The sequence below is a fragment of the Diceros bicornis genome, chromosome 34 (assembly GCF_020826845.1).
Source record: "Diceros bicornis minor isolate mBicDic1 chromosome 34, mDicBic1.mat.cur, whole genome shotgun sequence".
Classification (NCBI taxonomy): domain Eukaryota; kingdom Metazoa; phylum Chordata; class Mammalia; order Perissodactyla; family Rhinocerotidae; genus Diceros; species Diceros bicornis.
This window is the reverse complement of record NC_080773.1, coordinates 13,747,492-13,761,518: the sequence shown is the minus strand read 5'-3', so window position 1 is coordinate 13,761,518 and position 14,027 is coordinate 13,747,492. Positions and strand designations below refer to the sequence as shown.

Below are 14,027 nucleotides of genomic sequence, written 5' to 3'. Positions count from 1 at the left end.
GATGGAGCCGCAGGCAGTTTTGCGCGCGTGCAGCCGGGGAGGGGGACTATGCGATCACGGGGCACGGTCGCCGAGTGCGGGAGCGTGTGCGTGAGGGCGCGCGTGCTGCCCCGCACAGGGGAGGGCGGCCTCCGCGTGCTGCTGTGAGCGGGAGAGGGGCGCGTGGACGCTGAGCGTGCGCTGCTGGGGCTTTGTGAGTGTCGCTGGGACCGGTGGCCTGCTGCTTCCTCCGTCTTCTCCCCTCGCAGCCGCGGGGGCTGCAGCAGAGCAGTGGCCCCAGTAGGGAGGTCAGATCCTGCGTCTGTTGGAAAGTGTCCCCAAGCGAGCGCAGACCTGGACTTGGGATGGGCAGTTCGGGCTGGAAGTGCCTCTGAGCGTCCCCCAGAAGGGCAGCCGCATGTTGAGAGCCACAGCCTTCCCAGAGCCCTGTCGCCAGGAGCCAGCTTCGAACTCAGGAACCGATGCCTCCTCCTAAAGACAAGGAGAAAAGGTGTATTCCGGGACAGAAGCCTCAGAGGGAGAGACACTGGCACTTTGCGCTTCTCTCCACAGACCCAGAAATGAATGAAAATCGTGTCTAAATTGAATTTGTTTTTCAAACTCATTCTATTCTACAGAAATAAAACTCTCATATCTACACAGAAAAAACAACTGGAAAAATATAAACCAAAACATCAATAATGACTATCTCTAGAGGGTGGGACTACAACTTTAACTTTCTTCTTTTTAAGTTCTTAAAAAGAACAGTTCCACACTCTATTCCATCATCAAAAATACACAATAAAGCTTCTTCCAAATTAAAAAATAAAAATAAAAACAGAGTTCTCAGGGAGTCGGTACTTCCCATCATTAAAAAACTGCGCTTGTCATGAGGGTCTGAGTGCTGAGTCTTAACCACCAGAGCACCAGGGCTGGCTAAAGATGGTATAGAAATGCACATTTACCGAGCATTTGTGAGGCAGGCACGGTGCTTATTTAGCAGGGAAATTCAGATTTTTTATCCATTCGCAGACATGCTGGGATAGGTAAGTTATCCCACAGCATGCCAGAAGTTTGCTTTGCAGGAGCGGGATTCTTCAAGAACACGTAGGCACCCTGTGAAGTTCCATATTGCTCCTTTCCTGCAGTGTGCTCCTTCGCCTCCTCTCCTTTCATCTTGAAATGATTTCCTTCCATTTCACCAGTGTGTCTGTGGTTTCAGGGATTGGTGACGTTCAGGGACGTGGCCGTTAGCTTCTCTCAGGAGGAATGGGAGTGCCTCAGCCCTGTGCAGAGGGACTTGTACTGGGATGTGATGCTGGAGAACTACAGCAACGTGGTCTCACTGGGTAAGACTCTCTGCCCCAATGTTAATTACTACTAAATATTAATTAATATTAAATTAAAATGAATATTAAATATTTATAATTATTAATAATAAGTTGGGGCCGGCCCGGTGACTTAGTGGTTAAGTGCGTGTGCTCCGCGACTGGCGGCCCGGGTTCGGATCCCAGGCGCGCACCGACACACCACTTCTCCAGCCATGCTGAGGCCGCGTCCCACATACAGCAACTAGAAGGATGTGCAACTATGACATACAACTATCTACTGGGACTTTGGGGAAGAAAAAAAGGAGGAGGATTGGCAATAGATGTTAGCTCAGGGCTGGTCTTCCTCAGCAAAAAGAGGAGGATTAGCATGGATGTTAGCTCAGGGCTGATCTCCCTCACCAAAAAAAGAAAAGAAGTTGGTAGTGTCTTTTCTAGAATATCAGCTTTCTTCACCATGAGTTTCAGGGCTGTCATTTAAGAAATAGCCGAGTTCCTTCATCTTGTTCCCAAAGGAAATAGTTTGGGATTTGTTAGGTTGAAAATGCCTGCATCTTGCCCACCCCTCGGTGAACTTTTTCCCTTAGACTGGTCCTCTCTGTAACTCCCTTTTTTTTTTTTTTTTGGTGAGGAAGATTAGCCCTGGGCTAACATCCATTGCCAATCCTCCTCTTTTTGCTGAGGAAGCTTGGCACTGAGCTAACATTCGTGCCCATCTTCCTCTATTTTATGTGGGATGCCACCACAGCATGGTTTTGATAAGCGGTGCATAGGTCTACTCCCGGGATCCAAACCCACGAACCCTGGGCCGCTGAAGTGGAGTGCGTGAACTTAACCACTACGCCACTGGGCCGGCCTCTGTAACTCCCTCTTTCTTAATGACCAAGGAATTGAATTTGAAATCTTAGACATTAGTAGTGTGATCATTATCTAAGAAACCAAGTTTCATATTGTGTTTGGTTACAGAATTACTATAAGATGTTCTGTGGGTTTTTTTCTGACCCACTTGCAGGGAGAACAGTGTTTTGAATTTTTCTATCAAAAGAGCCTCTGATTTACATAATATTGATTGGGTTGACTGAATTCATTTAAAACTGAAGTGGACACATTCCATTTCCTTCAGCAAACATTCCTTTACCTGCTGTGTAGTTGAAAGTTTCATTGTATTTTTCATTGAATGAATATACTAAAAATGAACCAAAATGTCTAAAAAGGCCAAATAAATAACAATAATAAGTGTAATAAAGGTTAACCTTGTAGTATTATATACTAGGCAATGTTTGAAGTGTTTCACATATATTAACTAATTTAATTTTAATATTAATCCTGTAAAATAGATATTATTATCATCCGCATTGTAGAGATAGGAAAACTGAAGGACGGAGAGTTTAAATGGCTTGTCCAAGGTCATACTGCCAGTGGGTGGCAGAGACAAGACTTGAACCAGGCAATCTGGCTTGAAGGTTCATGTTCTCAACCTCTAAGTTATACTTCCTCTCAAAGGACAGACCCTATATGAGTTTAAATGAAACTAAGTCCTTTTTATAAGCTAGCTGGTCTCTTCTTCAAGTCTCTTACCCTTCTCTGAAGTTTTTTCTCAATATCATTTTGACTTTTAATTTATTATGAATTTAACCAGGTCTCAATTAAAGTTATTATTATTATCTTTTTGGTGAGGAAGATTAGCCCTGAGCTAACATCTGTTGCCAATCCTCCTCTTTTTGCTGAGGAAGATTGGCTATGGGCTAACATCCGTGCCCATCTTCCTCTACTTTATATGTGGGATGCCTGCCACAGCATGGCTTCATATGCAGTGTGTGGGTCCAGACCCGGGATCCGAACCTGTGAACCTCGGGCTGCTGAAGCTGAGCACGCGAACTTAACCACTACGCCGCCGTGCTGGCCCCTAAAGTTATTTTTTTAATTAAAAAAAATTTCTACATTATATGTCATTTCTTTTCTTTTAAGCAGGAAGTTCCATTTCTAAGCCAGATGTGATTATCTTATTGGAGCAAGAGAAAGGACCTTGGATGGTTGTGAGAAAAGAAACAAGCGGATGGTACCCAGGTAAATGAGGGAAAAGCCATCGGGGAGCCATCATTGTTGGGGACAGCCCCCGGGGTCAGAGAGGAGTCACAACCCTAAGATGTGGTTTGGAAAGCTTCCTTTAAAGACCCAAGGCCTGTTAGATGAAAATGTCTGAGACCTGGGAAGGAAATAAAGATCACAGCATGAGCTATCAAAGGAACTTCATCTTCGCCTAATCACGGAATTTCTCTTCTCTTATTTCCCTCCCCTTTTAGTGGAGTGAGTGCCCTCTTTCTTTCCCAGTATAAGCTTTTAACATAGGTTTTGCATCCAGCTGCTTTCCAGCTCTGCTTTGCATCTAGATTTCTTGTTGTTGTTGTTGTTTTTTTTGTGAGGAAGATCTGCCCTGAGAACATCCATGCTAATCCTCCTCTTTTTGCTGAGGAAGACCGGCTCTGAGCTAACATCTATTGCCCATCCTCCTCCTTCCCCGCACCCCCCCCAAAGCCCCAGTAGATAGTTGTATGTCATAGTTGCACATCCTTCTAGTTGCAGTATGTGGGACGCGGCCTCAGCATGGCCGGAGAAGCAGCGCGTCGGTGCGTGCCCGGGATCCGAATCCGGGCCGTCAGTAGCAGAGCGTGCGCACTTAAACCGCTAAGCCACAGGGCCGGCCCTGCATCTAGATTTCTATATGTGTTTCCTGTATCTAAAAAATGTATTCATATATTCAGCGAATATTTATCAAGTGCCCACTGCAAGCAAGGGCCCATGCTTGGCACTGTCCATATGGTGAAATGAACATAATAAAGTCCCTGCTCTCTCTGCCTACTTCACCTGCAGTGGGCAAGACGTGGATTAAACAGATAAGCAAATGAATAGATCAGTAACATCAGGAATCATGCTTTGCAGACAAGTAAATATAGTAATGGAGTGAGAATGACAGAGCTTGGGTGGTCAGGGAACATGTCTTAAAGTGAATATGTTTGCTCAGAGCCTGAAGTAAGGGTTCCTGGCCACGTATTGGGTGAGAGCATTCTGGCCTGAGCAGGAAATGCAGAGGCCCTGAGGGGAAAGTGATCTCTGGGTGCCTAGGAGCAGTAAGAACGTTTGAGCCGAGTAGGTGAGGGGAGAGTAAGAAGGGAGGTCCGGGAGTTAAGCCAGGGCCAGATCCTATGAGGTTTTGATTGTCACTGTGAGGAATAGTTATTTATAGCCACGTTCTGATTTATGTTTAAAATTTTTTTCATTTCTTAGTTTTTAAACAAAGTGTGACAAGAATACAGAAGACCACATAAAACAAAGAATTGCATGATTAATTATATTAAGGTACACACATTTTTAACCACCAGGTCATGAGTTGGGATTTTGCCAGCTGCCCCAGAAGCCTTTCATGTGTGTCTTTACAATCACAAATCTTTTCCTCCCTGCAGGAAGAGTTTTCTTTAGAGTTCTGTCACCTCAGTGAGCATCTCCCAACAGTTGGATTTATTTTGCTTGTCATTTTAAAAAGTCTTTAGTCCCTTTTAAATTATAGGTTCTCTTTTGATTGTTTTTTATTCTTAGTAGTTTTCTTGATAAGATTAGATCATTTGTCCTACAGTTTCCCACCATCTGGATTTTGCCGATTGTACCCTGTGATATAGATTAACATGCTCCTCTGTCCTCTATTTCCTGTAAATTGATAGTTGGGTCTGGAAGCTTAGTCTAACTCAGGTTTTGGGGTATTTGTTGGCAAGACTGTTTGCTAGGTGGTGGTATTCTTCAGTCACTTGGTACATGATGTCTGGGTGTCTAGTTTTAGTGATGTTAGCAGCCATTGATGGTCAGTTACTATGTCCATTAATTCATTAGAGGTTGCAAATTGGTGATATATTCTAATTCTGGCATTTATTCTGTATCAGCTAGAGTGCATCTGTAAAAAGAAACTGCCTCATTTACTACTTGGTTACTCAGTTTTACAGATCATATAGAAAAGTCAAGATAAATAGTCAATTCTTTTCCTTTGTTTACCAGTTTTCTAAATGGGTTAGTTTCCTAGCATCCTTTCAGAGGTGACCTATTTTTTATGGTGATTATAAATACATGGAATTAAAATATTTGAAGTGTTTCACTCTATTGTTATTTTTAGTGATGCTCAAATTGTGCCCTCATTAGCCAGTGCGGGCCTCCTCAAGTTGGCTCCTGAGTCCCCCCCCGCTTTTTTTTTTGGTGAGGAAGACTGGCCCTGAGCTAACATCTGTGCCCATCTTCCTCTATTTTGTACATGGGACACCACCACAGCATGGCTTGATGAGCGGTGTGTATGTCTGGTCCTGGGATCAGAACCTGTGAACCCTGGGCTGCTGAAGTGGAGCATACGAACTTAACCACTATGCCAATGGGCTGGCCCCCATGCCAATTTTCTTAAAGCATGACATTCTGAGTTTGTGCAGTTTTATAGGTAATGAGTTGTGGGGTTTTTTAGGTGCTTTCAAGTACTTTTTCCTTTTTCTTTAGTTTTTACCGGTTTGATTATGATGAGTTTGGGTGTGGATTTCTTTAGGCTTATTCTTTTCGGGGCTCAATGGGATTTTTGAATCTGTAGGTTTATGAATTTTGCCAAATTTGGGAAGGCTTTAGCCCTTCTTTTTTTTTTCTGCTAAGGAAGATTAGCCCTGAGCTAACATCTGTGCCAGTCTTCCTCTACTTTATATGTGGGTCACTGCCACAGCATGGCTGACGAGTGGTGTAGGTCCGTGCCTGGGATCTGAACCCATGAACCTGGGCTGCCGAAGAGGACCACGCCAAACCTAACCACTATGCCATGGGGCCGGCCCCTAGCTCTTTTTTCTTCAGCGTTTTTTCAGCTGTGCACACTTTTCCTCTCCTTTTAGGATGCAGATGACATGAATGTCAGAATGTTTGGCATTGTCCTTCTGGCCCTTGTTGCTGTGTTCATTTATTTTTCAATCTTTTTTCTTTCTGTTGTTCAGATTGGATAAATCTGTTCCTCTATCATAAGTTCATTGTTTCTTTCCTCTGTTCTCTCCAGTCTGCTATTGAGACCATCCAGCAATATTTTAATTTTAGTTATTATAGATTTTTGTTCTAACTTTTCCTTGGTTCTTCTTTATATCTTCTATATCTCTGCTGAGATTTTCTATTTTTCCATTTGTTTCAAGAGTGTTTGTGGTTGCTTTTTGTAGCATTTGCATAATTATGGCTTGAAAGTTTTTGTCAGATAATTCCAACATCTGTCATCTTGGTATTAGCATCTGTTGATTTTCTTTTAGAACATGTTGATATATTTCAGCAGGCAGTCAACCTAATTAGGTTCAAGTTTCTACCTGCCTTCTGTGGTTTGTTTTCCCAATTTTACATAGACATGACCGATCTGGCTCATGACCGATGTGCATTTGTTTCCATTTGAAAAAGAAGTGATATGAGAAAGGTACTATTTATCAACTTTAGTGGTTTTGAATGAATGATTATTACGATAAGCCTTTCCCAGTGGCTTATTTTTGTATTATATGCATTCTCAGGCTAATTTCCTTTACTTATCAGTATTTCTCCAATAATCTACTTAACAACTATTATGTGCTATCGGCTTATTATTCAGTGGTGAATCCTGTTAGGATTGTGTCTGCCCATAGGCAGATTTAGGGATAAGAAAATACACAGAATAAGAAATGAGATAATGAGTGAATGAAAGTACAATTGAAACAGAGTTATGAAGGCAAGGAATGAGGCTCTTGAATATAGAATAAAGGACAGGGATATACTTAGATAGGGGCCAACAGGTACAGCTGCTCTGAGGAAGATATTTATCTTGAGACTTAAAAGATGAGAAGAATGTCTCCTACAAGCAGCCCAGGCTAGAGGATTCTTGGGAGGTGAAACAGTCTGAGCAAAGCATGAAGATATGGAAAAAAGGCTGTATCATGTTCTAGGTACTAAAAAAAGGCAATATGAAAGAGAGAGGGCACAAAGGATGACAGTGGCTCAATATGAGTTCTTGTAAGGGAATCCATGGTAAAGGTTTTGGATTTTAAGAGTAAAGACAAACCATTCAAAACATTTCAAGTATGGATCCTTAAACTTTGATCTTCATCAGAATCATCTGATAGAGATGTTGAAAATACAGCTTCTTAGGATTTATTCCTAAAAATTCCAATTCTGTGCAATGAGATGAGTTACTTAAATATCAATATTTGTACAAGCTTACCAAATGATTTTGGTTAACATCTAAATTTCACAAAGTTAATCTGTTCCCCTATTATGAACATCACCATCTTACATAAACTTTCTTTATTATTGGAGCTCTTCTTATCCTTATTCAAATTCTCTGAAAGTATTTTAGATTTAAGTTATTCTTTATGGCTTTTGTACATGTTTGTGTTACAGGAAAATAAAAAAATGTGTTTGCTTTTCTCCTTTTCTTTCAGATATGCAGTCAAATTATGGAGCTGAGAAATTATCTACAAAAAATGATATTTATGAAATAAATTTGCCCAAACAGGGTATAAAGGAAATAAGTAAAACTCTTGGCTTCAAGGCCTCCAGTTTTAGAAATGATTCAAAACATAGAAGTAGATTTGAGGGACTACAGGGACATCAAAAGGGATATATCAGTCAAAAGATAATCAACTATGAAAAAATGCCTATTTATAGTCATCATACTTCTTTTATTCACAATACAGATAAACCATATGAATGTGAGGAGTGTGGGAAGTACTTTAGTCGTGGTTCAAATCTTATTCAGCATCAGAATATTCATACTGGAAAGAAACCCTATGAATGTAAGGAATGTGGGAAGGCCTTTAGACTTCATATATAACTTACTCGACATCAGAAATTTCACACTGGTGAGAAACCCTTTAAATGTAAGGAATGTGGGAAAGGTTTTAGTTTTCCCACCCTACTTAATCACCATAAGAACATTCACACAGGTGAGAAACCATTTGAATGTAAAGAATGTGGGAAATCCTTTAATCGTAGCTCAAACCTTGTTCAACATCAGAGTATTCATGCAGTTGCAAAACCATATGAATGTAAGGAATGTGGGAAAACCTTTAATCGTGGTTCAAATCTTGTTCAGCATCAGAAGATTCATTCTAGTGAGAAACTCTTTGTATGTAAAGAATGTGGGAAAGGCTTTAAATATCCTTACCAACTTATTGAACATGGCTGAGTTCACACTGGCAAGAAACCCTTTGAATGTAAAGATTGTGGGAAGGCCTTTAGTCTTCTGATACATCTTGCTGGACATCAGAACATTCATACTGGTAAGAAGCCATTTGAATGTAAGGAATGTGGGAAGGCCTTCAATCGTGGCTCGAATCTTGTTCAACATCAGAGTATTCATACTGGTGAGAAACCTTATGAACGTAAGGAGTGTGGAAAGGCTTTTAGACTTCACCTACAGCTTTCTCGGCATCAGAAAACTCATACTACTGAGAAACCCTTTGAATGTAAGGAATGTGGAACAGCCTTCAGCCATCAGTACGAACTTATTGAGCATCAGCGAATTCATACTGGTGTGAAGCCCTATGAATGTAAGGAATGTGGGAAATTCTTTCGTCGTGGTTCACATCTTACTCAACATCGGAGTATTCATACTGGAGAGAAACCCTATGAATGTAAGGAATGTGGGAAGGCCTTTAGACTTCGTATACAACTTACTCGACATAAGAAATTTCATACTGGTGAGAAACCCTTTAAATGTAAGGAATGTGGGAAAGGTTTTAGTTTTCCCACCCTACTTAATCGCCATAAGAACATTCACACAGGTGAGAAACCGTTTGAATGTAAAGAATGTGGGAAATCCTTTAATCGTAGCTCAAACCTTGTTCAACATCAGAGTATTCTGCAGGTGCAAAACCATATGAATGTAAAGAATGTGGGAAAACCTTTAATCGTGGTTCAAATCTTGTTCAGCATCAGAAGATTCATTCTAGTGAGAAACCCTTTGTATGTAAAGAATGTAGGAAAGGCTTTAAATATCCTTACCAACTTATTGAACATGGCTGAGTTCACACTGGCAAGAAACCCTTTGAATGTAAAGATTGTGGGAAGGCCTTTAGTATTCTGATACATCTTGCTTGGCATCAGAAAACTCACACCGCTGAGAAACCCTTTGAATGTAAGGAATGTGGGAAGGCCTTCAGACATCAGTACAAACTTACTGAGCATCAGCGACTTCATACAGATGTGAAACCCTTTGAATGTAAGGAATGTGGGAAATTCTTTCATCGTGGTTCAAACTTTGTTCACCATCAGAGTATTCATACTAGAAAGAAATCCTTTGAATGTAAGGAATGTGGGAAATTCTTTCGTCATGGTTCAAACCTTGTTCAATATCAGAGTATTCATACTGAAAAACCCTTTGAATGTAAGGAATGTGGGAAGGCCTTTAGACTTCATATACAACTTACTCGACATCAAATATTTCATACTGGTGAGAAACCCTTTGAATGTAAGGAATGTGGACAAGCCTTTAGTCTTCCTACCCAGCTTAATCGCCATGAGAACCTTCATACAGGTGAGAAGCCATTTGAATGTAAAGAATGTAAGAAGTCCTTTAATCGTAGCTCAAACTTTGTTCAACATCAGAGTATTCATGCTGGTGTGAAACCATATGAATGTAAGGAATGTGGGAAAGCCTTTAATCGTGGCTCAAACCTTATTCAGCATCAGAAAATTCATTCTAGTGAGAAACCCTTTGTATATAAGGAATGTGGGAAAGGCTTTCATCTTCTGACACAGCTTACTCAACATCAAAATATTCATACTGGTGAGAAGCCATTTGAATGTAAGGAATGTGGGAAGGCCTTCAGTTGTGGCTCAGATCTTGTTCAACATCAGAGTATTCATACTGGTGAGAATGAATGAATGTAAGGAGGGTGCAAAGGCTTTTAGACTTCACCTACAACTTTCTCAACATCAGAAAACTCATACTGGTGAGAAACCCTTTGAATGTAAGGAATGTGGGACAGCCTTCAGACATCAGTACCAACTTATTGACCAGCAGCAAATTCATAGTGGTGTGAAGCCCTATGAATGTAAGGAATGTGGAAGGGGCTTTAGTCGTGGTACAGACCTTAAAGTATATCAGAGAATACACACTGGTGAGAAACTCTTTGAATGTAAGGAATGTGGGAAGGCCATTCAACATGATTACCAATTTCTTGGACATTACAGAATTCATACTGGTGAGAACCCCAATGAATGTAAGGAATGTGGGGCGTGCTTTACTCATGGTAGAGACCTTACAGTACCTCAGAGAATTCATACGGATGAGAAACCATATCAATGTAAGGAAGGTGGGAAGGCCTTTAGTCATAGCTCAAACCTTATTGAACATGTTAAAATTCATACTGATGAGAAACCCTATGAATGTAAGGAATGTGAGAAGGTCTTTAGCAATAATTATGAACTTACTGTGCATCAGAGAATTCATACTGGTTAGAAACCTTAGGAATGTAAGGAATGTGGGAAAACTTTTAGACTTAGTTCAGTCTTTCCTGTATATCAGAGAATTTATATGGGTTTGAAACCCTGTGAACGTAAAGAACGTGGAGGAACCTTTAGTTGTAGCTCAAACTTTGTTCAACATGAGAGAATTCATACTGGTGAGAAACCTTATGAATGTGAGGAATGTGGGAAGACCTTTAGACTTAGTTCAGTTCTTTCTGCACATCAGAAAATTCATACTGGTATGAAACCCTATGAATGTAAGGAATGTAGGAAGACTTTTACACTTAGTTCAGTTTTTATTGCCCATCAAAGAATTCAAACAGGTCTGAAACCCTATGAATGTAAAGAATGTGGGAAAGCCTTTACCGTGAATGGTCAGCTTACTCGACATCAGAAAATTGATAATCATCAGAAGTCCTATGAATATAAGGAATGTGGGCAAACCTTCACTGGGTATGAACAATTGACTCCACATCAGAGAATTCATACTGGTGAGAAATCTTATGAATATAAAAGAATGTGGAAGACCTTTCATCATGGTCTGAGATTTGCTCAACAGCACAGTATTGATACTGGTGAGAAACTGTTTGAGTATAAGTAATGTGGAAAGATTTGTAGTCACAGTAAACACCTTAGAGTTCAGAGAAGACTTCTGATGAGAAAGTCTTTGAGTGTAAGGAATATAGGGTAGCCTTCATGTTCACAATTTGCTAACCATAAAAGACATTTTACTAGATATGTTAATTCATAAACTTACAAAAACCTTCACACCCAAACTAGAGAAAAACTGTTATTGGAACAAATGTAAGAAAACATCTACCTGAGGCACATTCTTTATCATCATTGCCATTTCGCTACCTGTGTGACATCAGGCTAGATGCTTATCCTCTTTTTGCATCATTTGTAAATGGCAGCAGTAGGGAGTACCTACCTAGTAGTGCAATTATGGGAATAAATGTATTATGGTACATATAAAATCCTTGAAAGAGTATTTGGCACATGCCTGTGCTTGTAAAGAATAGCTTTTACATTGTTGTTTCATTAGCATTACTGTTATTGATGTGAGAGGAAAATTGTATTGTGAATAATTTAGAAAAGCCTCATCCATTCATTTTTAAATTTTAAATAACTTATTCTGGATAAAATCTAGTGGAATGTAAAGAATGAGAGGATTTTCATTAAGAGCTCATTCCTTAAGTTACATCAAAAAGTTAATGCTGGAAAGAAACCCTATGGATTTAATGAGTGTGGAGATGTTGAAAATATAGCTGTTGAAGAAGCAGAGAGTTTTTGAAGTGATTTGTCTATAAAAATTTCAATAGGCAGAAAATGTATAATTTATGTTCTCTGTCCAGAAGTTAAGATAAATTAGATATTAACAAAAGAATGGCAAAATTAAAACTATCCACCTATATATTATCCAACAGTTTATCATGAAAATTGTTACACATATGGAAAAGTTGAAAGAACAGTTAAATAAACACCCCCATATCCCTGCCTAGATTCAAAGTTGTTAACTGTTTGACATGTTTATTTTTCTGTATATTTTTTGTTGTATCATTGGGAATATGTTTTAGATATCATGATACTTTATCCCTTATTACATCAGTATGTGTTTCCCAAATATAAAGACAAATCTCATATGTAGCCATAGTACCATAATTACCCTTAAGGAAAATACCTTGTATTCTGATTTCTTCATTGGCCTCTAAAATTGTTTTTACAGCTGTTTATTTTCTAAGGAGAATGCATTCTAGATTCTGCATTGTATTTGGTTGTTAGCTCTCTTTAGTCTCTTTTAGTCTGGGACAGTGACTCAAATTTTCTTGGGTATCAGAATCACCTGTGGAACTTGGTAAAAATAAAGATTTGGGCCCTGTCCTACTGCAGTGAGCCTGGGCCTTTCTATTCTGTACTAGCTCTCCGGGTGATTCTGATATGCACCACAGTTAGAGAGCCACTGGTCTAGAACATTCTCTTTTTTATGATGTTGAGTTTTTGAGAAGTCCAGGAAAATTGTCTGCCAGGTGTTTAGATTTTTTGTTTCCTTATAGTGTCATTTAGCCTTGCTCTGTCCTTTGTATTTTCTGTACAAAGGAAGTTAGGTCTAGAGGCTCCATTACATTCAGATTAAATGTTTTGGGGGGAAGAATACTTTGTTTTGTTTGTATGTCATATTGATTGCAGCATGTCAGAAAACATTTAAGGACAGGTCGTTACATTGTTAGTGAAACTAAATTTGATCATTTGGGTAAGATGATGGCTTTCAGATCTCCATGGTAAAGATGTGGTTTGCAGTTGGTAAGTAATTTTTCTGGAGAGACTTTGTCACCTCTTTGGAAATTTATAATGTGTATTTAAATCCTGGATCAAACAAAATAAAAATTGAAACAGACAATTCAGGAATGAACGACATTAAAATGTCAACATAATTGAATTTATGGGATGTGGCTGAAGCTATGCTTTCTATAAAGTTAGTACCCTATATAGTACCCTTACACAGGAAACCAAGATTGTTTTGATGAGAACCTTGTTTTGTTGTTGTTCAGCACTCTATACCCAGCACCTGTACTATGCCGGGCATGTGAGAGATTGATAAACTTTTGAAAAAAAAACCTTAAACCTCAAGTCAAGAAGCTATCAAACAAACAGAATAAACCATAAGCCAGTAAAGGAAGCAACACAGTAAAAATGAGGATTAATAGTTGGGAAATAAATAGACTTCATCTGTTTTTAATTTTTTTCTAGCTTTATTGAGATATACTTGACATATAACATTGTATAAGTTTAAGGTGTGCAAAATAATGATTTGATATATGTATGTATTGCAAAATGATTAACCACAGTAAGTTTAGTTGACACATCCATCACCTCACATAGTTACTTTTTTGTGTGTGTGATGAGAACTTTCAAGTTTTCAAGAGAGTTTTTTAAGAACTCTCTTAAGCAACTTTCAAATATACAATACAGTATTGTTAACTCTAGTCACAATGCTGTACATTACATCCTCAGAGCTTATAGCTGAAAGTTTGTACCGTTTGACCATGTTCACTCATTTCCCCCAACCCCCCACCCCCATCCCCACCACTGGCAACCAGCAATCTGTTCCATGTTTCTGAGTTGTTTTATAGGTTTCACATATAAGTGAGATCATACAGTATTTATCTTTCTGTTTGACTCATTTCAATTAGCACAATGCCCTTGATGTTCATCCATGCTGTCAAAAGTGGCAGG

At 39.5% G+C, this 14,027-nt stretch overlaps 1 protein-coding gene across 1 annotated transcript; it reads left to right on the top strand.

Annotated features, from left to right (window-relative positions):
* The first annotated feature begins 249 nt into the window (after positions 1-249).
* On the top strand, positions 250-13,701 carry LOC131396853 (zinc finger protein 780B-like). The gene is given in 5 exon segments (XM_058529325.1): positions 250-1,328; positions 3,276-3,374; positions 7,763-9,178; positions 9,181-10,204; positions 10,206-13,701. Coding segments are annotated over 5 exon segments (3,762 nt in total). The 5' UTR covers positions 250-1,294; the 3' UTR covers positions 11,395-13,701.
* Positions 13,702-14,027: the final 326 nt, after the last annotated feature.